The 27,227-nt window shown below is 34.4% G+C and overlaps 1 protein-coding gene across 2 annotated transcripts in view; it reads left to right on the plus strand.

The window, feature by feature from the left end:
• Nucleotides 1-27,227, plus strand: part of SLIT2 (slit guidance ligand 2) — a 394,889-nt gene that overhangs the window by 228,143 nt on the left and 139,519 nt on the right. For both annotated transcript variants that reach the window (XM_072622130.1, XM_072622131.1), the window contains exons 6-8: nucleotides 15,212-15,283; nucleotides 22,606-22,677; nucleotides 25,943-26,106. In XM_072622130.1, the coding sequence (XP_072478231.1) occupies nucleotides 15,212-15,283; nucleotides 22,606-22,677; nucleotides 25,943-26,106 (308 nt within the window). The remainder of the gene's footprint in view (nucleotides 1-15,211; nucleotides 15,284-22,605; nucleotides 22,678-25,942; nucleotides 26,107-27,227) is intronic.

Consider the following 27,227-nt stretch of genomic DNA (forward strand, 5'->3'; position numbering starts at 1 on the left):
AGCCTCATTTCTCTTCCAGAGCAATTGAATCCAGGGACCAGATATTCATCAGGATGACTGAAGATGACCCAGGATGAGGCAATTGGGGTTAAGTGACTTGCCCAAGGTCACACAGCTAGTGAGTGTCAAGTGTCTGAGGTGAGATTTGAACTCAGGTCCTCCTGACTCTTGCACTGGTGCTCTATCCACTGCACCACCTAGCTGCCCCAAATTAAAAGATATATTTAATTGTTGAAGGTAAAATGAATTTCCTCTATAGGTTCAGTCAGATCTTCTGTTCAATTCTGAACCAAACTCATTGTCCATCAGTAATGCATATCCACATATAAGTACTGATCAATTGATTAAATGTTCTGTCCATCCATCTTTCATAAAGTAGATAATAATATTTTTATCTACTTCTTTTTGTGCTCTGTGAATTACTCAGCCAATATCTTTTGCATGAGTCTGGATCTCATACTAGAGGCTCCATAGCAATCCAATCCAAGCCTTAACATAATCAACATAATATCATATGGAGAACTGTCTTACAGGTATCCTTGTTCCAATTGGTTTTTATCCAGGATATCTTCCATGACTATGGGACATAATTTTCAGGAGCATTTGTCTCCTTGTTTTATGTCTCATTTGGTGCTGATAATGAGAGAATCGTTAGACAAAAGTATTTCAGTGGTTAAACTATTAATAGACTATATAATTTTAGTGTATAATTTAATATCAGAGGTACTTGTTTTGAAGAAAACCTTGTAGGCTTTATTTTCATCTAGCTAATCATAATTTTTGTTTATTTTTTTCATAATCAATAAGTAATAAACACAGTATCATCAAAACTATATATTACAAGTGTACCTGTACATCATGGGAAGAAAATTATCACTGTCTTTTCCCTTTAGGACAAAGTAGCTGTTAGAAGGGTTGGGGAAGTGCTAACGCTCTCATCTTGGGATGTGCCAACACACTCACCCCAACTTTTACATATTTACAATTTTTTATTCATTAAATATTTCAAATAAATGTGTGCCTGCGAGAATGTTTACTGTAGATAATCATGTGTTTTCTGCCATTTTTCAATAATATTTTCATATATTACTCTTATAAAATTTTTATAAGAATGAGAGTCATGTAGATGTAGGTTAGTTGTTAAAAAGATCTTCTTGCTTGTCTTGTTTGGATAGTACCATCCATTATATCTTTTCTTTTTTAATTGTTAAAAATCAGTCTGCTTTAGTGAAACTATTCATTGCACTAACCATTCAGGAAAGCAATTTGGAATTATGGGGGTGGGAAAAGTTAATAAACTGTTCCAAAATGTGTGGACTGCTAGGTAAGTAGCATATACTCCCAAGAAGGTTAAAAAAAAAAGAAATATTTCATATACATCAAAATATTCATAGTAGCACTTTTTGTGGAAGCAAATAACTAAAAACCAAGCCCTTTAAATGCCCTTTGTTTGGGCAAAGGCTAAACAAATTGCTTTGTATTAATGTAATACATTATCACTGTACCTTAAGAAACAACTAAGGTGAAGAATTCAAAGAAACCTAGGAAGATTTATGTGAACAAATGCAAAATGAAATAAGCAGAACCAATAATACAATATACATAATAAATACAACTATGTGAGTGGAAAAACCAATAAAAGCAAAATTGAATAATGTGTAATTACAATAACCAAACTGGGCCCTACACAGATGAGAAAATGTACCTCACTTATTTCTTTGAAAAAATGGGACAATGTGAGTTTGATATGTTGATTACTTTTACTTAACTTCCTTTTTTTCTTTTTAAAAATTCTTTGCCACAAGGGAAAGTTTTCTGGAGATAGGAAGGAAGGGGACATATATGGAAATAAAGATAATGAAAACACAAGTTATCAGTAAAGTTAAACAGTCAAGTAAATAAAATGTCAGGCCAACAATTAATAAAACCAAAGGAAATAAAAGAGGAGTAAAGAAGGCATATTCTGATTGGGTCAAGCCAATCACACCATAGCACCCTTACAACATTTTCCCTCATAGCCCAATGGAAACAAAGGAAGATTCAGACTCCAAGGGTCCTTCCAAAAACAATGCCTCCTAGACTTTAGAATCTATTTCCAGCTCAGGGCCCATGGTTATTAGAGAAAGAAATAACCCTTCTGAAGTTGGGACCTGGAAAATGTATCTATAGCTGCTACACACTTATTCAGGAGCCACAGCTATTGAAGTCCCAGAAAAGAAAAGGCTTATCGCCAAAGTCCTTGGCACCATCAGATAGTTCAATATCAAAAACAGGTGTGGTTTGATAAATCAAAATTAAATTAAAGAAGATGCAAGACCATTTGCTTTGCTTCTGCACTCAACCCTTCCATATGACTTGCAAATGAAACTGTGTATATATGTGTATAACATATGTTGTATACATATATATGCATACATATATATGTATATAATAGATGATAGATAGATAGATAGATAGATAGATAGATAGATAGATAGATAGATAGATAGATAGATAGATAGATAGTTGGATGGATGTTAGAGCGACAGTCTCCCCCTGCTAAAATGTGAGCTTCTTGAGTTGAGAGATTTGTCTTTTTTTGTTTTTGCAGCCCCAATATTTAGCAAGATCTTTGCATATAGGAAGTGTTTCATAATTGTTTCTTCAATTAATTTTTGTTCATTCTAATAAGTATTGCCTAATGTTCTATCCTCAGATAGCTTTATGATTAGCTCAGCTCTTTTATGACGTAAGAAAGGTAAAAATCTCTTATGTCTAATCTAATGTTAATAGTTATCCGTGCCTCCCCATACTTCTGACAGAGCCTTAGTTACTGTCCAAGTATACGTTTGGCTACTCGGTTGGGGATATTAGATAAAAGGAGAGGAAACAGACAAACTCCAGAGGCTGATGCCTCTTTCACAGTACCTGAATCAACAGCCATAACATGACCCCAAAGGACTTCCTAGTGAAATAAAACTCTTTGATGAGTCTCAAATCTATCTAGAGGCTGTGGTTCTGATTTTGAACATTTGTTATCAAAGTTATGAAGACGCTGAAGCCTAGAGATATAAAATGACTTCCCTAAGCTCACACAAGCGACATTTTGTTAGAAGTATTATTCCTTATACCAAGAAGGTCAGAGCTACATAAGGCTGTTTTAATATCCAGAAAGTTTTGCTTAAGGATTGGATTGAACTTGTGTATCCTTCAAGGGATAAAAAAAAAAGACTTATGAAATCATGGAGCTTCTAAAAGAGACATAATTCAAATGGGGAGCTATCCTTGGTCCTGTGATTGCCTTACCGGCTCCCTCTTATTCTTCATTTACATTTTTTTCAAGTTTTGATGCCCTACCCTAGCCCATCCAAATTGCTATATTTATTGATCTGTTACATCAGGCTGAGTATGAGTTAGAGGATTTTTTTTCTTTCTTGACAAAGGAAGTTTTATAAAAACATTACCAAGATTTTGAGTCTCACCAGTATAAATGTGGAGCTTTAAAAAAAAAATCTAACCACATCTTCTTGTCCCTATTTAAAATGTCTAGGATTATGATAAATCCACTATTGGATTACTTGATTAGTATCTTCTGCATTTTGCAGATGCTTTAATTACCTTTAGCAGACCCTTTTAAGGATAGTGAAATTTCCAACATATGTTTTATTAACTCCCATGTTATCTCTGAGTTGCAGGTATGTAGAAACTATACACATTTAATGACCAACAATTTGAAGCCTATTGTCATGAAATAAGTACTATTTACCTCTGAGAAATATGAGCTTATTCACTGATTATTCAATTAACTAAATTTTTTAATCTGGTCAGTTCTGTCTACAATGCCTATTGCGGATACTTTCTTTTCCTTCCTTCTGGCATCAATCTTGTCAATTTTTGAACCTCCCAATTTTAGTGATCACAGAGCAGTTAACATATTTGAGCAGAGTTAGAGGATTGAAATCACTTAGAAATTAGAGGAGGCAGAGAATGGGGGCTTCTTTAAAAGAATGACTCCAAAGTATCAGGAGAAAGAAAGGTGAATGGTGGGTTTGAAGGAATCTGTTTGGTGTGTGGGAGTAGGGGTAGGGAAGAAATATGGAGGGATTCATTGAGAAAAAAGTTTCATCTCCAGAATGAGAGAACCTGGGTTTAGATCTCTTCTCAGTAACTAGTCATGTTGATCTGGTGAAGTCACTTATCTCTATTTGCAAACTGAGGGAATGGATGCCCCCTAAAGTACCTTCTAATTTTATATGTATGGTGTATGAACTTATGAGATATAGCCCCTGGTCTTCCTAGCCCTGGCTCTGCTTTTTTGTTTTACTTTTTCTTCCTAAACCTTCCAAGCCTGGCAAAAGAAAGTAACTTTAGGACTTCTACCACCCAAGTCATTTTGGGACACCTGAAGCAAATTCAGGGGGAGAGATGAGATTAAAAAGAAACTCTCAGAACAGGATCAAGCTACCTCCCCCTATATCTAAAAGTCCCATGGTACCATGCACCTATGCTCGAAGACTAGGGTCCTTCCTAGTCCAAAGTCTGGTTTAGTGCCACATTCTCTGGGTGAACTTGGCTAGGACAGAGGAAGGCAATAGGCTTCATTTCTGTGCATAGCCACACTTCGCTCTTTCTCCCTGCTACAATCCACGTAACATTCCATCTAGCAGGGAGTAATAGAAGTAATGAGAAGAATTGGAAACCTGAGTTACAAACTGCATCTTCTACAACCAAACTATTGCAGAATATTTATGTTTTCCTCCAGCCCTAGCCTCTTATATATTTGTAACATATTGCCACTGCACTAACTGAAACACTGCTTTCATTATTCTGTTCCCATGCTTGGAAACCTACAGTGATTGTCTCTTAACCATAGAATAAAGTCATAATTCCCGACTTAGCTTTGCAGTCAAGGTCCTCCACAATATGAACCACAACTGTCTTCCTAACATTGCATTCAAGAACTCTCTTGTAATGACTCTCAGCTTTAGTTGACTGATCTACTCACTATCCCCCCAATATAGTGTATGTTCTTCCTTTTCACCATCACAACCTCCTATTTAGAATGCTAATGCTTTCTCCCTGCCTATTTAATGCTACTTTCTTATCCTGCAAATGCCAACTCAAATCTGACCTTCCCCATAAAGCCTCCATGATACTTCAGTCTACAATTACCTTATCTTTCTCTAAAAGCTTTTCACACTTATCAACTGCTGACTTTGGGTCTCCATTTGGACCTTTATTCACATTACCTAATACACACTTTTAAGATCTAGAGGGAGAAAAATTCACCAGGGATACCTTGGTTCCTCATCTGAGGGCTGGGGCTTGATTTGCAGTTAATCCCAAATCCCACTTGGGATAACCTCACGTATTTTGGCAACTCATCAGAGACTTGACTAGACTTCTCCAAGAAATTGTTTTTGTATTATAAGTGGTTTGTTTTACTTTTTTTTTAAAAATTATTTTTCTACATTCTGACAGGACCTTACAAACATAAATGCTACAGAAACTCTGTAAAGCTTTCTAATTGACTTTATATAGCTATTTATTCACCTGGTAAATAATCACACCAATTATAAGGTTCCTGGACAAAATATTAATTTACAGAATATTTAAAAATTGTGAATCATGGACATTTTGAGGGTATAGGGCATTGAAGAGTATAATGGATAGAGGTCCCCTAAGTCATCAGAGAGTTATCCAGCATTGAGGATGTGAACCAATATGCCCCCAAAGAATCCTGATTTTATTTGCTGTGACCACAAATATTTAGCTGTAACAAGACTATAATGGATGTTGATTGGGAAAATGCTTTATTCATTTTGATAAGTTCAATCAAATTGGCAAAATTACAGGATGTGGGCTTTTCTTTACTGCCACTTTGTTTAGTGGCAATAAAACATGTTCACCTCCTTAAGTGTGCCTCCTTGGTGACTTATTGAGAAAATACAGGGAACTCCTAATAATTGCCTAATTGGACCTGGAAATGACAGATTCTTGTTGCAAGTAAACTTACAGACCCTCTCTAGGATTCTTTTTAGGATTCTGTCTTTTCTTTTTCTCTGTTTCAACTTCTATGTAGAAAATGTAGAAAAGTTGCAGAGCCAAGATGTCAAAGTAGAAGCAGGGACCTGCTTGAATGTTCCCCCCAAACCCTCAAAAACCTGTAAAAAATGACTCCAAACAAATTCTAGAACATCAGAAGCCATAAGATGACAGACTGAAGCAAATTTCTGGCCCAAGCCAATCTGGAAGTTTGATAGGAAAAGTCTATCACACCAGGCAGGACATGGAGTACAGTCCTGCATGGGCCACACTGGCACAGATAGAACTGGAGCAGGTCTTAGGGAACTGAATCACTGGCAGCTGTGGTGGTTTCCAAACTTCTCAACTCACAAAAGCCAAAGACAACTTCAAAGGTCAGTGGGAAAGGTATCTCACCTGGGTGGGAGGGGACCCTGGTCCTGCCCCAACTCTAGCCCCAGGGCAGCAGCAGTCACTGCCATAGCAGTGGCTGTTTCTGGAGCTCTCCACTTAACAGAGCTCAAAAGTCAAGTAATTGGCTGGGAAAAATGAGCAAATGCTCAGATTATAGAATCTTACTTTCTTAGTAAAAAGGCACTTTCTTACGTCCTTGGTGAAAAGAAAGATCAAAACATAAAACCAGAAGAAAAAAAAGTCAAAGTTCCTGCATCTAAAGCCTTCAAGAAAATTATGAATTCGGTTCAGGCCACAGAAGAGTTCAAAAATGATTTTTTTTAAAGCAAGAAAGAAAAGTAGAGGAAAAATTGGGAAGAGAAATGAGTGATACAAGAAAATCATGTGAAACAAGTCAACAGCTTGCTAAAGGAGACCCCAAAAAAGGCTGAAGAAAATAGCACCTTTAAAATAAGACTAATACAAATGGCAAAAGAGGTCCAAAAAGTCATTGAGGAAAGAATGCCTTAAAAAGTAGAATGGTCCAAATGGAAAAGAGGGTCCAAAAGCTTACTAAAGAAAGCAAATCCTTAAAATTAGAGTGGAGCAAATGGAAGCTAATAATTGTATGAGAAATCAGGAAATTATAAAACAAAAGCAAGGGAATGAAAAAAAAATAGAAGACAATGTGAAAAATCTCATTGGAAAAAAAAACTTACCTGGAAAGTAGATGTAGGAGAGATAATTTTAAAAATATTGGACTGCTTGAAAAGCATGATTTAAAAAAAAAAGAGCCTGGATATCATCTTTCAAGAAATTATCAAGGAAAACTGCCCCAATATTCTAGGACCAGAGGGTAAAATAGAAATGGAAAGAATTCATTAATCACCTCCTGAAAGAGACCTCAAAAGGAAAACTAGGAATATTATAGCCAAATCCCAGTGTTCCCAGGTCAAGGAGAAAAGCAGCCAGAGGGAAACAATTTAAATATTGTGGAAACACAATCAGGATAACATGAGATTTAGCAGCTTCTACACTAAGGGATCAGAGGGCTTGGAATATGATATTCCAGAGGTCAAAGGAGATAGAATTAAAACCAAGAATCACCTACCCAGCAAAACTGAGCATAATACTTCAGGGGAAAAATGAAATTTCCATGAAACATTTTTGTTGAAAAGACCAGAGCTGAATAGAAAATTTGACTTTCAAATACAAAACTCAAGAGAAGCATGAAAAGGTAAACAGAAAGGAGAAACCATAAGAGACATTAAAGTTGAACTGTTTATATTCCTACATGGAAAGATGATATTTGTAACTCACAAGACCATTATTAATATTAGGGTAATTGGAAGGAATACAGGTATATATATATACACACATATATATACACACACACGTATGTATGTATGTATACATACACATACATGTGTGTATATATTTACATCTATGTATATGATCTAATTATGAAGGGATATCTAAAAATGAAATTAAGTGTTCAAAGGAATGTACTGGGAGAAAGAGAGAGGTAGAATTTGATAAATCATCTCACATAAAAGAGTCAAGAAAGAGCTTTTACAATGAAGGGGAAGAGGAAGAAGGTGAGAAGAAATAAGTGAGCCTTACTGTCATTGAATTTGGCTTCAGGAGGGAATAACATACACACTAAATTGAGTATGGAAGTCTGCCTCACCCTAGAGTAAAACAGGGTGGAAGGAGGTAAGAGAAGGGGGATAATAGAGGGGGGACAGATTGAGAGAAAGGGTAATCAGAAGCAAACCCTTTTGTGGAGGGACAGGTCAAAGGAGAGAATAGAATCAGTGGAGGGCAGGACAGGATAGAAGGAAATATAGTTAGTCTTTCACAACATGACTGTTATAGATTGTTATAGAAGTTCAATTGCTTGTCTCTATTGAATTGCTTGTCTTCTCAGTGAGGGTGGGTAAGGAGGGGGAAGGGAGAGAATGTGGACACAAAGCTTTAAAAATGAATGTTAAGAATTGTTTTTACATGCAACTAGGAAATAAGATATATAGGTAATGGGGTATAGAAATCCATCTTACCCTACAGAAAATTAGTAGAGAAGGGGAAAAGAGAGTGTCATAGAATGGGGGCAAATTACAGAAAGGGGTCATCAAAATATATGCTGTCCTGGGGTGAGGGGAGGGGAGATATAGGGAAAAAATTTGAAATTCAAAATTTTGTGGAAATAAATGTTGAAAACTGAACATAAATAAATTTAATTATAAATAAAAGTGTAGAAAGGCACTAAGCCTTTAAAGTTGGAATAGTCCAACTCTCTCATTTTACAAATAAGGAAACTGACACCAGAAAGGTTAAGTTATTTGTTTAAGGTCACAGAGATTGTAAGTCACAGAACTGGCACCCAGGTTCTGAACTCTGTGACTCCAAATGCCAGATTCTTTCTTTGCTTACAGAATACATGCTTCTCTGTTCCCAGAAGCTGCAGGGAACAGGCTTTTACTCATTACTGTTAGACTACCTTCTACACCCTCCAAATCAGTTTTCCTTCAAAACCCGAAATAATTCAGAATGAGTAGAGATTATAACCCAGGCAGTGACATGGGGAGGATGGAGAGAAGTGTTCTATTTTTTTCTCCAGTATAAGAGACCCACTTTTAGGACAGTTCCCTTCCCCTGCCCAATCCCAAGGCTGTCACCCCATAAGACCCAGTGGCTTCCTCCCAGTTTCCCTCTGCTACCTGGTCTGGAGATCTGAGTCAAAAGAAGGTTATCAGACTCATCAAAACATCATTATGGGAAGGGAAATGATGTCATCTACAAAGATTCAGGACTAACCATGCCTCTCTTCCACACCTAAGAGTAAAGTCTTATTAATTTGTAAAATGAGAATGATAATATTTATAGTACCAACATTGAAGCGTGGTTAGGGGGGAAATACTTTGCATTCTACAAAGGCAAACTTGATATGTCATATCCTTAGGCAAAGTTTTATAAAAAAGTAGTGGTAGAAAAGGTAAATAATATATGGGTATAACTGCATATGCCCTTGTGTTCATAAACAAATCTTAGAATACATAGTGTAAACCAAGATTTTTTAACATTTTGGGTGTCCTGTCCCCTTTGGCAGTCAGGTAAGACCTATGGATCCCTTCTCAGAATATTTTTAAATGCATAAAATAAAATACATACAATTTCAAATGAAACTAATTATATTGTTAAAATTGCTAATAATCATTATAAGTAGTATTTCTATGGTGTTTTAAGGTTTGCAAAATCTTTACATGTTATCTCATTTATTGCAATAAAGATGCATTTTTTTCCTATTCAAGTTTATTGACTCATTGAAATCTGTAGTCCCCAGGTTAAGAAACCCTAATCTAAACATCTCATTTGAAGTATGAAAAACTTAAGAACTAGAGTGGTAACTGGAATGGTCCAATATTCTGCAGCTATTTAAACTTTTAATCCTCAGGTCATATTCCTTTTGACCCTTTAGGCCACTCTTAATCATTCTCATCTCCAACATCCATGGAAGATAATTATCGCAGTCTGCTTTGTCCTTCGGTTCCTTTGGTGGTTGTCACCTTCTTTATTGCATTGTTAGCAGAAGCAAAGTCTTGCACATGGTATATGTGCTCCATAAATTCTTTTTGTTGAATAAAAATTGGTGAAGGGCCAAATATTGAAAAATATTTATGAAGAGTCTAAAATTTTTATCCCACCATTACCAGGAAATAAGTTGAAATTGATTGAAAAGTGACTAGTCCTAACTCAGCATTGATGGGATGAAGTGGTAAAATTCATCTGGTCACTCTTACCACTTCTCTTCAAGTCATTAGAAAACATTCTTGTTAAGAGAGTATTCTTCGTTTAGAGGTGATCAGTTTTCTTGAATCTAATTTAGTGTTCCTTCTTTTTTAGTATTTCAGTATTCTTAAAATTGTGAAAAGCACTAAAGCATTGGAAAATCTGTATCAGTGAATAATAAGAATGTACTGGGCTTGCTAGAAGAAATTTTAAAGATCTGTGATTTTGCTAATGATGTAAATTCCTCAAGACAGTAATCCCAGCTTCTTTACTGTGTATGGGGTAACTTTGAAAGGCATATTATTTAAGCCCCTAAATTCATGATCCTGCTACCTACCTGGTGATGAACCTCCATACTTAACTAGACTGATCCCTGGATTGTAGTTGCACAGTCCATCACTGGGTGACTCGTGTGATCATTTTAGGGCAGAGCTAAACCTGAACCATTAAAGAATTTTCCAGTAGAGTGCAGTCTCTATGAGGACCTATCAAATCAGAAATGCTTTATTATTTATTAAAAACAATATTTCATTTAAAGTTGAGTCCCTGGAGCATATAATAGATGTAGAATCCATCAGATCTGTAAGTAGGACTCAGTTTAAACTACCCTCTTCAGAAAAAGATCTCTCTTAGTTTTAACAATCTCCAGGTATTAAGACAACACAATTTCACTAAAGAAAGAGGGAAAATGTGGACATGAGAAGAGAAGGAAATTGTAAATCTCACTCAAAAGTTTGCTGGTTAATAATTAAATTCACTCTGTCTTGTCCAGATCCCTGTTGCTTTAATCCATGGACCTCCTGGTCACTTTTCATGCTTCATAATTCTTTTAGTAAATGTCATTTAGGAAATGTCTGTGCTTAGAACTACCCATACTATACTTCTCTCCTACCTCCAAGTACTCAGCTGAATTTACTGCAGGTGGCAGAATGCCTAGTATGAATTCCTCAGCACTACCCTCGTTTTATCACTGTGAAACCATTAAATCAGTTGGACTTTTTAGTATTGACATTTTGGTAAGGCATTTTTTATGGACACTGCTACTCCCACTCCCCGTCTTTCCACCTACTTACATATATATATATATATATATATATATATATATATATATATATATAATTTCCTCTACCTACCTTAAGGAGAAGTCTTTCTATTCTTCTTATCATGATCAAAAATGTCCTACATGCTTAGATAAATTACTCTCAACGATTTCCTCATGCTGTGTATGGGGCAACCTAGAAATAGAGAAGTTTTTTTTAATGGCTCTAAAGGTTGAGCATAAAATGCTAAGCATCACTATCTGCTAGCACTCTACAGCTAGGAGGCATAGTAGATAGAGGGTTTGCCCTGAAGTCAGGAAGATCTGAATTCAAATTCAATCTCAGACACAAGTCTTTTAATCTCTGCCTCAGTCTCCTCATGGACAAAATGGGAATGATAACATTAACCCCAAAGCATTGTTATGAGGATAATAAATAACATTTGACTAGAGACTTACGAACCTTAAAGCTCTGCGCAATTATTATTATTCTATGTTCAGTCTTTGTCCATTGACTATCAATGTGGAATCACTGGAGCTCTTTGAGTCCCATTTTACTCATCTATAAAAGGAGGTATTACACTAGCTGCCCCCCTAAAGTCCCTCACTACTTTAAATCTATAATCCTTTGATGTCTGATCCTATGATGCACCACATTTAAGAGGCAACAGGCTTAAATGCAAAGGAATTCATTCACACTCGTGTATTCAATCAATCCACAAGTATTCATGACTCCTTTTATATCCTTTTTTTATGTTGGGAGTTGGTGATCAGGAAGACACTGGCTGTTTGAAGGTGCTGGTGGTTATGGGAGGATGATTTCTGGGTCAGTCACAGCCACATCGCAATACCACCAAAAGGGAGAAGGGGACACTTATGGGGGATATTTGTGTCATAGACATGCAGATATATAGGATCTTATCAGGGATACTGTCATTGAGCTGGATGTCGGATCCTCACACTTACTTATATGACTTATGAAGATAGTGTTTGTTTTGATATTTGCAAAATGGTTTTAAAGGAGCATCATTCTCAGAGGAATGGGCAAGTAAGGCTGCACTGCATTCACAGTGTCCCCAAAAGGCCATAATACCCTGGCGATTAAACCTGTGGAAATATTTTGATTACTAGCTGTAGCCTAAAGGGACATGTGTTGTGCAGACATAGACGCTGTTAAAGAGAACAACGACAAAGTTTTGTTGTTGTCATTGTTTTTCCTGGCTGGCCTCAACTTGTGTCCACTGAAAAGAAGTCATCTGCCTTCCAGTTATTTCTTGTAGGGCGAGATTTGCTTCCGTACTTTCCCTCATGCTAAGCTTTCCCTCACCCTATAGTCTGGATGATTTAAAAGAAGCTGCGTCAGCCCTGATTTATACATTGACAGCTAAGGATAATAAGATATGGGCAAACACAAGACTCACCCTTTTACAGGTTAACCTGCAGGCTGACTACATTAGGCAAATTTGATGGCATTAAAAGATTTTTGCCAATTTGTCTGGAAACAATTTCTCTTTTGTACTGTGTCAAGGGTAACATTTCATGCCATTGTACTAATTTAAATGGCTTTGATAAATTGTACTAGGGGTTAGAGAATGGAGCTATGGATATATTTTAGCACTGTAAAAAAAAGGCTATTAACTTAATTGTTAAATGAGATTAATCTAGAAAAAACAAGAGAACGCAGGGATACAAACTTTCTCTTTTAATGTTGTGGCTTCAAAATAGCATCAAGTTGCTTTTAAAAGGTGCCTTAGAAAATAAAACTATTCTTTATGAATTCCTCATAAGGATCAGTGCTGGTATTCTATATTGTGAAAAGTCTTTGATCTCATTTTGGGTACCCTTTTGCTACTGAACAATAAAAAACTGCCTTCCGAGTAGCATTCCTGATCTTAGATTGGATGACATAGATTTCACTGTTTACATCATGTGAAGGTGATGCCTGTCACACCAAATACCTTTCAAAATGAGATGTGTCGTGATATCATGTGATATGTACATGTGTATGAACATGTGTGCACATATGCACATATGTACATATTTATGCATATATACAAGTTATGTATGACTCTGTACATGTAGATATATGTATATATGGGCATGCATGTGTGTATCTGTTTATATGCATAATAATATATGTATATATATGTGCAGAGGTGTCAAACCTCTGGTCCACAGGCTGCTAGTGGTCCACTCCAAAGAGTAGGACAAAACAGATTAAAATGTAATTGGGAAATAATAACAAAAGTAAAAATACAATAAAACATAGATAATATTATATTTTAAACTAAGTCAAAATGTATCCCACAGGGCTCTTTATGTACAATTTAGTGGCCCTTGTCATTATTTGAGTCTGACACCACTATAGATGTGTAGGTATATATAAATATATATGTATATAAACCATGTCTACTTCCTATATGTGTGTATGTATTATAGTTGTGCATATGCATACATACACACATATATAATGTATAATTACATCAAGAAATGTAAAGAAGCATTCTGAGGAGTCACTAGTTTAAATTATTGTACCAGTATGTAATGTTTTAATGAGGAATGCCATCACATACTTAACAATGCTTCAAGAATAGCTCTAAAAAATGCGCATTAGTCCCTGTGGCTAATACAGAATTAGAAACGTGAAGGGCAAGTGTACTTGTATTATGGTCATGTTCATAGTTCTGTATGGTGTTATTTACTCTTCTAGGTATTTGAAATGGATGCTTTTTTTTTGCTTTTTTTTTTTTTTTTACTATTTCAGTAACATTTTGTTACTCTTTCAAGTGAAGCACTGAAAAACTTGCTTTCCTGGGATGATAATAACCTCACGCACCTAGTCATCTGCTTTAAGCAAAAACTCCTTAGGCTACCCCGTCTTAAAAGTGATCATTCACAGTGAAGATCATGTTGGTTCTGTACTTGGCTGTTCATTTCAACAAAATGTATTCCTAGTTATTTACAAGGAAATCATGTTAATCAAAAAGAAAAAAAATGGGAAAAGGACACCAAAATTCCTGGGTTTGGATTACTCTTTAATTTTGTATTCAGGACAAACATTTTGGGTCTCTTTTCAATGGGGGGGAAGCAGTAACTTTGAAATATGTGCTTTTTTGACTAAAGTGCTATATTTAAGTTTTTACTGTGCCAAAATGTATGGAAATAGAATGTATTTTAGCCATCCTCATGTAGAACATACTACACATGAAATGTGAGTTAATAAATGAAGTAATATCATCCAATGGAGGAAATTATTTTTCAAAATTTAATCACTTGAAGATTAGTATGGTGTACTCTGGATATCTATATTGTAGACTTTTATGTTACAGAACTCAAAAGTAGCTATGTTTGCAATGCAGATAATTTGAAGGATTGAAATTGGTTGAAGAATCAAGTTTAATAGAGAATAAATAAGTCCATGCTTCCTAAAATTGGGGGAGGGAAGGTACATATGAATGATGCTTCTGTTTCTGGATTTGGAGTTCTAGAAGGAAATAGCTTTTTAAAAAGAAAACTCAAAGTATTCTTGCTCTTTCTTGCCAAGGATAGTGAAATTAACATGCAGCTGGGCTTCTCTGATAAATGGATTCTGTTAGGTCACTGAGGGGATGCATGTGACATTAAGTGATTTACAGTCCTTTACCTTAATGAAATTGTTTCAGCAAGATGACGCTGAGAGCTTTTAATGGATAGCTTTTCTTGATGTAATGAAATTGCATTCCTATGGCATTTAATATAAGGTGGAGTTATTATTTACTGGAGCTTTCCCAAGGCTGCTGTTTGCACAGACAGTTCAGAACAAAAAGAGATTTCAGTGGCGACATCAAGGCCAGAATGGCGTGTGACATTCTTAAGCAGATGAGTTTATTGGGGAAAGCATTTCAGTTAGTGAAGCCTAGATTCATGGATCCTTGAGGAGACTTTCTTAGGCATAACACTGCCAGTGTTCCTTCCTTTTTATATACATCCTCCTAATCTGTTTAACAGGCAACTGGATTACAACCAGATCAGCTGTATTGAAGATGGGGCATTTAGGGCTCTACGGGACCTGGAAGTGCTGTAAGTACGGCTTGTATCTCTTACTCTTAAGAGAAGATTTCTATCTAGGGAGTTCTAATATAAGAGCTTATCTTCTAACAGAAATTCTTGTGTCAAAATGGCCTAGTGAAGAGAAACCTCAAATAAATCAGTGACCCACTATAAAAAATCCCTAAATATTAGTATGGATAGTATATGCATGTAGTTGCTTGTATATTTGAAAAAAAATGTACAAATATACATGCATAGTCTGCTATGGAAGTATTCCTTCCTATAGCAAGATAGATCATTTACTGAATTATTGCATAAGTAGCCAGAATTGGTAAATATTGAGATGAATGCAATTAACCCAAAATGGGAAAAAATTACAAATGATACCAATTTTATAGCAAGCTGTTCCATTGTTTATATATTATGTTGGTGATATTGCATATTATTGTGCCACATCATAACTTTTTTTCTTCTAAGAAAATTGCCATTTTTCAGCAAGGTAATATAAAATAGTATTTTGAAAGAGATAATTGTTTAGATCAAATTATTTTCTGAGCTACACAGTCAATTTGTTTTTGGAGACTATATAACTGGTTTTGAAGTGGGAAACACACACACACACACAAGAATTGATCTTCTATTGCAATCTTTATTTTTATTTATTCTTTTGAAATAACCTAGCAAAGAAATAAAGGTAAAAAGATAATGTACACTTGCAACCCTTCACCTCAAAATCATAACTTCAGTGAAAATGAAAATATAATTATTAAAATATAATTACTAAGCCTCTAATACATTCCAGGAATGTTTTATCCCGCCAACCTTACAATCCTGATTATTTTTTACATTCAAGAATGTAAAATGCAAAATGCAAAAGAATTTTGCTCTCTCCCAGCAAAGCTTCCCCCTGAGTTTTAAATCATCTTCAACCCAAACAAAATAGTCAGAAAATCAAAGAGAGGCTTTGAATTTTCAGTCTTTTCATTGGAATTTATCCAGAATTCAGAAAATCCTCCTGCCTAGTTTACAAATTGAGTTCAGTGAACAGAATGTGGTCAATCAAATAAAATGATCCAGGAGACTTTATTCAGCAACAGTGGGTTTCTGCTCAGTGTCAGTGCATTATTCGAAGTATATTTTGTACTCCCTCCTCCCCGTATTATTTGATTTCAACTCCTTAAGTAAACTAATGGAGTCAGTTAAATTATCAAGTGGTAATAGAGCTTTAAAAAAATCTATGTGTAAGAATGTGTTAATTGGAGGTAAGGAAATTGTTAATGATTGGCATTTAATATTCCTTAGTCACTTAAGTTGTTGTGTATACTTCCGCTATGTTTTTGGAAACTTGTTTTTAAAATCCGGAGGAGCACTGCCACTTTACCTCCAAGAAACAGATCCACAGTAATCATGATTTAAATTTTATGGACTACATGGCTATTCTGGTATACTCTCTGAATTAAAGTTTACAGTAAAATTGTTTGACAACAATATTAAAAACAATAGTATCCCCAGTGACACTCAAAGCCAGAACACTTGAAGTTCAACCATGATCCCATAGTAGTTGCATTGTGTCAAAAAGGCAGACAACTAATCAGACTTTGTCCCTGACCTGAAAATAAGTGTGTGTATGTCTATGTATACATTAAATGTAGCCCCCTCCTCACCCCCCAGATTTGCAACGAGACCCCTAAAAGGGAATCAAAATTGCCTCAAGCTAATTTTCATGCAAACATGCTAATGAACTAGCTAAATTAAATCCTTTAAACATATATACATGTATGTATCACATATGTTTACATGCTATATGTATATATTCTTAGATGCTAAATATAAATGCATATGCAATGTCAAATAACTCTTTGCCCCTAATTATTGTAATTTTTATTGAATATGTCTAGATTTCTTAAAATTTGGAAAGATAATTTTGAAAAGCCAGCAACTGGAAGTGCATTTTCTTAGTATGTTTTGTTTGGCATGGTAGCGGATGATCTAAATAGCGATTCTACCTAGAAAAACTAGTATAAAATATAACATAAGATGTTCAGTATATGTTCTGGGAAAGATAGCTGATAAATGGAATGAATCAAAGAGAACAAGTTTGGCTAACAAAATGAACTTTCAACATATTGATAATATCACACATATGCATTCACACATGCATCTCTATATAATGCTTGGGTCAATCTGTGATATCTTTAATTTGAGGACCCCTTCTAATAGCACATATTCCAAGCCACCTACACCTTCTCATATGTAACTCTTGTCTATTTAATTCCTCCAAATGTTTCACATCTATATATAATTGTTCACCAATAAGTAAAGAATTCTAAGTTCTGCATTCTGTGAAATCACAATTATTGTGATATCCTCTTCTTGCATTTGGCTCCATAAAATTCTCCCAAATTTAGTAACAACCTTGTGTTGATTTCTTACTGCAAGTCAACAATATGCTGGAGAGTCTACAGTCTGTACCTCAAATCCAGGGGTATTTTGTATCTTCAGTATTTTTATACATATAGTATTTAAGTGAACCATAATGAGGAATGTTTTTGATTCTTGAAATTATGGGTAACTTTGTGAATTATACTATGTAGCTAAGCATCCCCCTTTTCCTTAAACTTTAATATAGACTTGAATTTTAATTAATGATAATAACAAATGCACAATATATATAAGAAAAAAGTCTTTAATTAGGACTTTTTTATTCATTTTATATTCATTTTATTTTGTGATTCATTAAAATTCTGGTTGATATCATTTTATCTATAATAAAAGACAAAAAACTGATATTATTCAATGGAATGGTATGATGCAAAAAGCAGGAATGGCTCTGGAGACAGAAGACTTGAGTTAGAACCCTACATTTGCCACTTACTACCTTTTGCAAATCATTTAACCTCCATGGGACTCAGTTTCCTCACTTGGAAAATGAAAAGCTTATACCAGATGGCCTCTTAGGTTCTTTCAACTGCTTGTATGATCTTATGATTTTATGAAATAGGAATTGGAATAATTAAAAGAATAAAAAGTATTTATAATAGATATCTGAAGTCAAAACGTGTTCAATGAAATTCATATGGAAGGAGGACTCTGAGTTTCTGTGTGCTTTGGAGAATTGATATTCATGGACATTCACACAGGAATTGCCAAAGATAGGTGTTATTTTTCCCCCTTCCCCTCATAACTCTAGAAAATGTGTCATCAGCAAGTTCCTCAAAGTAGTGTTTTAACCTTTTTTCTACTTCAGTATACTTTTCAATTTTGAAATTTATTTTGGCAAAGCATAAAACAATAAGGAAAAGGGTATGACTGTTTTAAACATAAGCCATTGATGATGGCTGGTCTAAGTGGGCCATGCATTGATGCAGATACAGATTATTAAAAGTGTAGCAATTTCTCAAGAGAGAAACTGTAATTTCCCACTGAATACTTCACTATATACTAATGTCTTGGGGCACCATGATTGGGAAAGAAACGTTATAGAGATGTATAAAAACACCTTCATACAATAAAGTTATGCCTGCCTTTTTCTTGTAAATGACCTCCACCTCAGAGATATCATTATGAAGAGATTGGAAAGCAAGGTATTAAAAATGTTTAGACTGTCTTAGAAAGTAAAATGTATACACGAGAGCATCTGGTGAATCAGAGCTATATTGATAGCAAACTTTTGAGAATTCAACACAAAAACCCCAACTTAATAATCCCAAGTATTTCCCTTATGAATTCTTTCTTATAACTGCCCTCTATATAATCTCTAGAAGTCATTCACATTTCTTATTCAAGCATGCTTTAGATGGCTAAAGATCACAGACTTAGTAGGATAGTGGTGATTTCAGGGGGGAAAAAGAGGTACCTTTAATGAGACTGTGTGATCAGTACCCTTGTAAGGTATCTTCACATCGAAGAAAACACAGGAACAGTTTGCCAGATTGTCCATTCTTATCTGAAAAAAAAAATAGAAGACATGGTCACCATAGACTATATGCACTGATACAGATATTGCCTTCCCAAGAATAACATTGCTGTCAAAGCAAAAATTATCTGTGTCCTGCTACAATTTTTCTTCTTATTTAAGGTTTTCATGGAGAGGAGTACTTATTACCTTAATCTAAACATTGAAAGCATTGTTAGGGTATGCTCTAAATAGTCAAACAAACTTTAACTGATGTGAAAAGAAAATTAAATATCAACAATGTTACCTTGTTTTTCAATTTAGAATATGAATGCCTAAGTTCTCTTCTATAGTGGATATTTCCCTGGGCATCTGGAGGACAGAGTTAGCACGCTTTTTCAAATATATAACTTTGTGAATTTAACATGAGACTAGATATATGCAGATTAGATATATGAACTGTCATGTTATCTAACTTTTTTGAACCTCCCTCTCCTCATCTGTGAAACAGGGATAATAATAATTCCTAACATGCAGGTTTTTATAAGGAGAGGGATTTGAAAGCACTAAATGCCTGCATAAATGTGAGTTGTATTATTCATAATTATTGCTTTCATTGATTATGCATAATTATCAATTATCAGCACAAACAATTTTATGATATACAAACACTAATCATAACCTCAAAGACAACATATTTTGTTTTGCTTCTTTAAAGCAGAAAATTTAAGGAGTGTCTTCAGCTTAGGCAGCTTTGTTAGGCAGATACAGATTATGAATTGTATTCTATTCTATTATATATCAGGCAGCTTTCATCATCAGAAAACATTTATGAAATACTTGAATTTACTCGTAATGATAAGAGAACAGTCACAACTCATCCAAATTAACAGTCTAATTTGTACTAATTATTCACCAATTTCATTCCCAAAGTCATGTTTTGATATATTAGCTACTCTGAAAATGTTCGTTGTGTTAGATTATCTCAGATTTTCATTGTGGAAAAAAGAAGTTATTTAATCAACTGAGTTCCTTTTAATTTGACATGGAAACTTCTCTAACAGACCCTTTAAGGAGAAGCAAAGTGACTTAGTTTCTAAAAACTTGGCCTCAGAGTCAGAAAACAAACAATGTGAACCTTGGTTAGGTAGCACCTTCACCTCCTAGGGACTCAGGTAACTCTTAAAGACTTTAAGCTGTCAAGAAGTTATCAGTCTGCACGGGGAGAGAAAGATCTTTATTTTGAGGTTCTACATGGAAAATAGGTAACATACATTTGTTCAATCCAAGTCAGTTTTTAAAAAGTATTTGCTCCTCTACAAGTCACTATACTAAACATGAGAAAGACAAATATAAAAAATAACTACACACTCTTTAGAGAGCTCCTAAGCTAATAGAGACACTGGCCATTTATAAATTAGTAGTCAGGTTTATTGGTGGAGCAGAGAGTCGAATGAGAAATGAATATACGGTGAATCTATACGTATGAGAATACATAGCATATATGAGAGAAATAGTAACGTAGGGCCAGAAAGTGCATTATTAGAGCAACAAGTGCCCTTTGTTCTACTTGCACAATTACTCTGATCGCCCACCCTTCTTATATTTGGGATCCCCCAAACTTTGCTGACCATCAGCACTGTCACTATGCCACCACCATCTCCATCAATACTAGCAGTAGGCGCAGCCCCATCTCTAGAGAGAACAAGCTAGATTAGTAAGTGCCAATGCAATTAGCAAAGGTTTGAAAGAATATAATTTCATTTCATCTCATATAACTCAAGCATTTTACCATCAACATTGATGTTAGAAGCCAAAATTGAATAGTGGGCCTATTTCCTCAGCAACGAAGCAAGCCAGATCTTTAGAAACAGCCCTTTTTGCATGCCCATTGCCATGAATTGTTAACATTGTAAGTTTAAAGCCATATGACTGAACTATAGTAGCCAGTAAATGATTATTGACTGAAATTTCACATTGTGGGGAAGTGTTATGTTTAAAATCAAGCATGTTATAATTTGCACCTAGATACCAGTAGCTTTAAACACACTCAGACACCTTTACTCGGACAGAAAACAATTAGTCCTTTGAAAAGAAATTGTAAATTATACCCTACTTGATGTTTTTTGCTCATTTTTAATTTTGTTATTTACATTACCCCACATATAACTTTGAAAAAATTATTTATGGTCTTTAAAAGAATCTTACCGTCACTCCCTAGTGACTCTAACTCTAACTCCCATTCCATCGTAGTAGCACCTTCCTTTGTAAAAAAAAAATTAAATAAAATAAATGTGCACTTAAGCAAAACAAATTAATCAAAATTGGCCAGGACTGACAATGCATTCCTTATTTCACATCTATATTCAACTCTGACCAAGAGGCAGGAGACACACTTTACAAGTGTTCCTTTAAATTCTTGATTGGTCTCTTATTGATGAAAGTCTAGAAGTCTTTCATGGTTGATTTTCTTTACAATGTTGTAGTCATTATGTGAACTATTTTCCTGATTCTGCTTTCTTGTCTCTGTAGCATTTCATGTAAGTCTTGCCAAGTTTCTCTGAAGTCTTCCTATTTGTCATTTCTTATGGTAAAAAAAATATATATTTCATTGCATTCATATACCACAAACCATTCAACCATTCCCCAATCCATCCATGGATACTAACTGTCCTTTCTTTTTTTTTTGTAATTGCACAAAATGAACCACATATTTCTGTGTATGTGTATATACATATGTCTTTGTATATGAACTGTATGTATGCATTAATATATACATACATGTGTATACGTAAGTTGATTCATATATATGATACATGTACACATATACATGTACATATATCATCTTTATATACATGTATATATAAATATGTGTGCATGTACATATGCATATATATATTCCTTTATATCTATATATAACCTTTTCCCCTTTTTGATCTGCTTAGGATATAAACCTTGCAATGATATTGCTGAGTTAAAGGTTTTATACATTTTATTGACCTTTCTGATATAATTCCAAATTGTTTTCCAGAAAGGATCAACTAATGCTCATCTCCACACACAATATACTAGCATTCTTGTCCTTTCACAGTCCCTACAACATTTACCATTGTCTTCATCATCTTTGCCACCCACAATGAAACTCAGTAAAGCGGACATCATCACACATCTAGATACTTGTGGCTTCATATGCACCATAATCATACCTGTGTGTAGGTTTAATTGAAATATGTATTTAATAGTTCAAAATATAAATTGATAATATGTTTTCAAAAATGATCAACTTGCCTATCGCAAAAGACAGCCTGCAACTTTTCAGGAAAATTGGCCATCAAATATGTATTTCTTTAAGGTGTTTTTTCTAGAACTGGAAATATATTAATATTTTATATATATATATATATATATATATATCTTTATTTCTGAAATTATCTAATTATTTCTTCATGTTTTCCAGCACCCTCAACAATAACAACATTACTAGATTATCAGTGGCAAGTTTCAACCATATGCCAAAACTTAGGACTTTGTAAGTAGTCACTAAAAAAACTGCATGCCAGTTTGATCTATTAAAGAGTCTAATTTTGGTGTTAATGTACTAATATAAAGGAGTGTGTGTGTGTGTGTGTGTGTGTGTGTGTGTGTGTGTGTGTGTGTTTAATGGAAGAAAAGGTAATAAGGTAAGACCTAAGTTATGTCTCTCAATTTGAAAGTTGTATCTTAAAATATTGGTTTTGAGAATGCCGAGAGATGGTTTACTTTACATTCTTACATCGGTCACATTTCATTAAGAAATGGAAGTCTTTTTGATTGGTCATCATAAATGATGAACGAGAAATCTTTATGATTTTGTTACCGTCATGCAAGTAGACCTAATCAAACCTAAGCTAACCCTCCAAGATTCTTTGTGACATAATATTAAAATCCTACCTCTCCAGTGCTATTAGAAGTAAGGTTGTTTTGGCACATACATACACACATACTCACACACATTTGTATACATTTATATGTATATTTTTTAAACCTCCTTAGAAATTAAGTTATAGCATAGACATTAAAATGCCTTCCAGGCTAATTGAAAGATACTTTCCAAAGACATGGTTGGTCTTTGTTACCTTTCAATGAAAAAAGTACCCTAAAATGAGGCACTGATTCTTTGATGCTAATGAATGTTACTTGGTGCAGTCCAAAGTGTACAGTATGTGGAATCAGAGGATCCTGATTTGAATTCTGGCCTTGCTACTCACAGTGTGACCTTTACATGCTGTTGAATTTTCCAGCCTTCAGCTGCTTCATCTGTAAATTTCAGAAGGTGGACTAGATTACTTCTAAAATTTTTTCCAATACTAAATTTATTATCATAGATGTCTCAAAATTATCTCAAACTAAAAAAAAATCAGTAATTCAAAAAAAAAATAGTTGCATGAAAGTATTGCCAGAAGCTTTTTGTTTCTTTTTTGTCAAATGTAATTATATATCTCCCAAAGGGATATTTTATTTCTTATCAGAATACATTTAGAGAGAAAGAAAGAATGTATATACTTAAAAGGTTTGCACAAATGTATCATATATTGAATTAGTTTCCTTTTTGATTTATTAATATCAATTTTAGTGTCTTGAATGAGATTATTTTTTAAATTTGCAAACAGCTTTTCTAATAGTGGATGTTATTATTATCTCCCAGAGGTGTGATCCTTCATCTTTATATACAGAACTTTGAAAATAAGCTAATATAATTCATCTGGACTGTTCTGTGAGAAGCTACCAGGTCTAGTAGTCACTGACCAATTCATCTAGATAATATAGACTGTATTTTTTATGGAATGAATGTATTGTTTCCCTTATTTGGTCTAATACAGTTGAATAAAAAGAATACTGCAGTTGCAGGCAAGCAAGCTAGATTTAAAAGCAAGGTCAGACACTTGCTAACCATTTAACATCTTTAAGTCTCAGTATCCTCATCTATAATATGAAAAGATTTGATTCAATGAGTCATAGAATATAAGGGAAACAAGGTGTAGTCAAAAGAGTCATGGTTTTGTGGTTTGGAGAGACTGGAGTTCAAATATTGCCTAGTGGTATAACCAGGGACAAATCATTTACCCACTTAATCTCTTAACCTGATTCCTAATCCGAAAAATGGAGCACCCTTTATCCGTAGCACCTTTCTTGAAAGGATGATGTGAGAATTAACTAAGATCATTGTAAAATTCTGTACAAATCATAAAGAACTGTGTGTGTGCATATGTATGTGTGCATGTATATGTATGTATGTATATATGTGTGAATGAATGTGTACATATACATATATACATAAATGTCAGTCATTATTACTTCTAAGATCTCTTTGGGTTCTGTCATTCAGGGATTCTAACTGGGACAGCTGATTTCATGGTGAATAAACATAGTAATCCTGACTTTAAAAGATCTATTATAAAGATTTTTTGTGATTTTTATAGTGTATCTAGAGAACCATTGGAGCCTATTAGCTTATGAATTTTTTATATTATGTACTCATTTAAAATTAATTTGTGCATATTTGAATCATTGCAATTTGTTTGGTTTGCTGCAAGAATGATTCCAAAAGAGATTTCCCAACATGGAGAATGAACTTTTGGGTTTCAAAAATGGGTCACTGAGAACTCAAAGGGAAAAGGTACAAAGGCTATCTCAGTATCACTAATTTGGTTCTGTGTTATACCTTATGTGCTAATCTTCCTAAGTTCCAGTGAGATTTGAATTTGGTTTATCATTCTATAGAATTGATGTCATTTTAAAATACCATTTTATGGTTGAATTAACTTTCTGGACTGAATTCCATGTTTTAAAATGCATTACTATTATTCAGTTAGGATGGAATACGTCAGCAAAAAAAGTTCTAGTATGACATTGCTGTGTCATGGACAATTCTGGAAACAAGACCTTGATTTATAGCTTGGTATGTCTTTTTCTTTAGTTTGGGAAAACATAAAAGCCAGTTTGAAGTAATCTACCTAATTTAATGAATACATTTGTCTTATATTTTATTAATGGTGGAGTGCTTTTTGCCACTTGGAAAGGAGCCATGCTCTTGTGTAACTCTGCCAACAGAGAAGCAACTTACTTAATTCCGTCACTGGCTGCCATTTGTGTCTTTGAATTTCAGGCACTGCTTTGAGTATGGTTCCCAAGAGCCAAGAGCAGCTAATCCCCTTTTCTATGATTAAACAAAAAGGAAGGAAATCAGAAAAGGGACGTGAAAGAAGTGTTTCATATTGAATTATTATTCTGTCTTGTTCAGCAGAAAATGCATGTGACCAGCTAAAAGGATTTTGCAAGCGGTTTCTATAGAGACTAATAATGACAAGACTCACTGATATTTCTAATTGGAAGCCAAATCTTTTATTAACCTTTTTTTCCCCTCACTGTCAGTATGTTACCATTGTAGAACAATTTATTTTAGACTTTTGTCTCCTCACCTCTTTTTAAAAGGTCCAAGCTAAAGAATTCCAGAGCTGTTTTCAAGTTCTTGTATATTTCTTTAGTCCAAAATGAAGGAAAAGAGAGGAAGCTATAGAAAATTAATCTTGTGTTAGTAAACCTTTTATAAATTAAACTAATTAGATTTTGACTTGCTTGTTTTTATACACTAGCATGTTAATAAATAATGCCAACCAGGCAAGGTCTCAGATTGAAATTTTGAAAAATTGATTTTCATTAAAAGCTTATTATTAATAAATCTTCGATGTCATTGAAACAGTAATCTTTTGTTTTCTTTATAATTTAAACATATTGACTTGTTTCCTTTCATTTAGTCGACTTCATTCCAACAACCTCTACTGTGATTGCCACCTGGCCTGGCTCTCTGATTGGCTCCGTCAAAGACCTCGGGTTGGCCTCTACACTCAGTGTATGGGTCCATCCCACCTGAAGGGCCATAATGTAGCTGAAGTTCAGAAACGTGAATTTGTCTGCAGTGGTAAGGGAGGAAAATTATTTTGCTATTTGTATGTGGGTTTACAAACAAAATCTCTCCCTAATGAATCCTTTTTAAAAATGTAATGGATATCACTAACGTGCATTTGTGCACTAATCCATCTCTGATTTTTAGAAGCATTTTCTTCGATGATATTAATGAGCTCTAAAAAGATTTATGTTTTACCAGTACAAACATGCAAATGATTCACATTGATATTTATATTTCAAAATTGAACCAGTGTCCAGAACGGGAAGAGGGGAGGAGAGTGAGATAATTCCTGGATTAGAGTTGTGTTTACATTCTGCTGCTGAGACGAAGTCATTTTTCTGTTTAAGTAAGACCTGATGCTTGGGTAATGGGTATTATATAATGAAAGTGTTGGCTAATCCAAGAACCCTGCCATAAAATGAAAGGTGTATAGAAATTCAAACACAGTTTTAAAGAGCAAAACTATTTTTCATTTCCCTTAAACACAAACAGCCTCAGTCAGGAGGGAATATTTCACTTGAAACAAATGACAAGACAATAACAAAAGTTTTAAATGTATACGTATTATACATATAATTCAATCTATGGTTCAATATAAGGTTCAAATATGTATACACAGATATATATGAAAGAAAAGATATATATGTTTATATCTTTTTTATCAGTCTAAGATATGTCTAAAGATATTTTAAAATACTTTAAAAATTCATATCACTCTCAATGTTACTTGATATATCAAAGGACTGATTTTGTAGGAGGAAAAGTGTGACCTGGTTCATTTTTCTCTTTTCATAGATTCTAAGTTGGAAAGGAGTTTAGGGCCCTCAAGTTTAATTTCCTCATTTTACAGTTGAAATAACTGGAGTACAAAGAGGCTGACTTTATTCAGGGTTACTCAGCTAGTGTCTGAGGCAGGTTTAAATTGGGGTTTCAGGTCTTCCTACCTCAGTCCACTGACCTTCCACTATACCACAATGTTGCTTATTTTTTCTTCAAGTGCATGCATTTTCAAGTACTTTGCATAACCTCAAAGAAAACCTTCCAACAATGCTTGGGTATGTTTTAATTCACCTGAATGTTTATTGTAATTAAATAATGAAATGACTAACCGTTTGTTACTAACCACATTTTCT

This window comes from Notamacropus eugenii, chromosome 6 (assembly GCF_028372415.1).
Source record: "Notamacropus eugenii isolate mMacEug1 chromosome 6, mMacEug1.pri_v2, whole genome shotgun sequence".
In the NCBI taxonomy this organism is placed as follows: Eukaryota; Metazoa; Chordata; class Mammalia; order Diprotodontia; family Macropodidae; genus Notamacropus; species Notamacropus eugenii.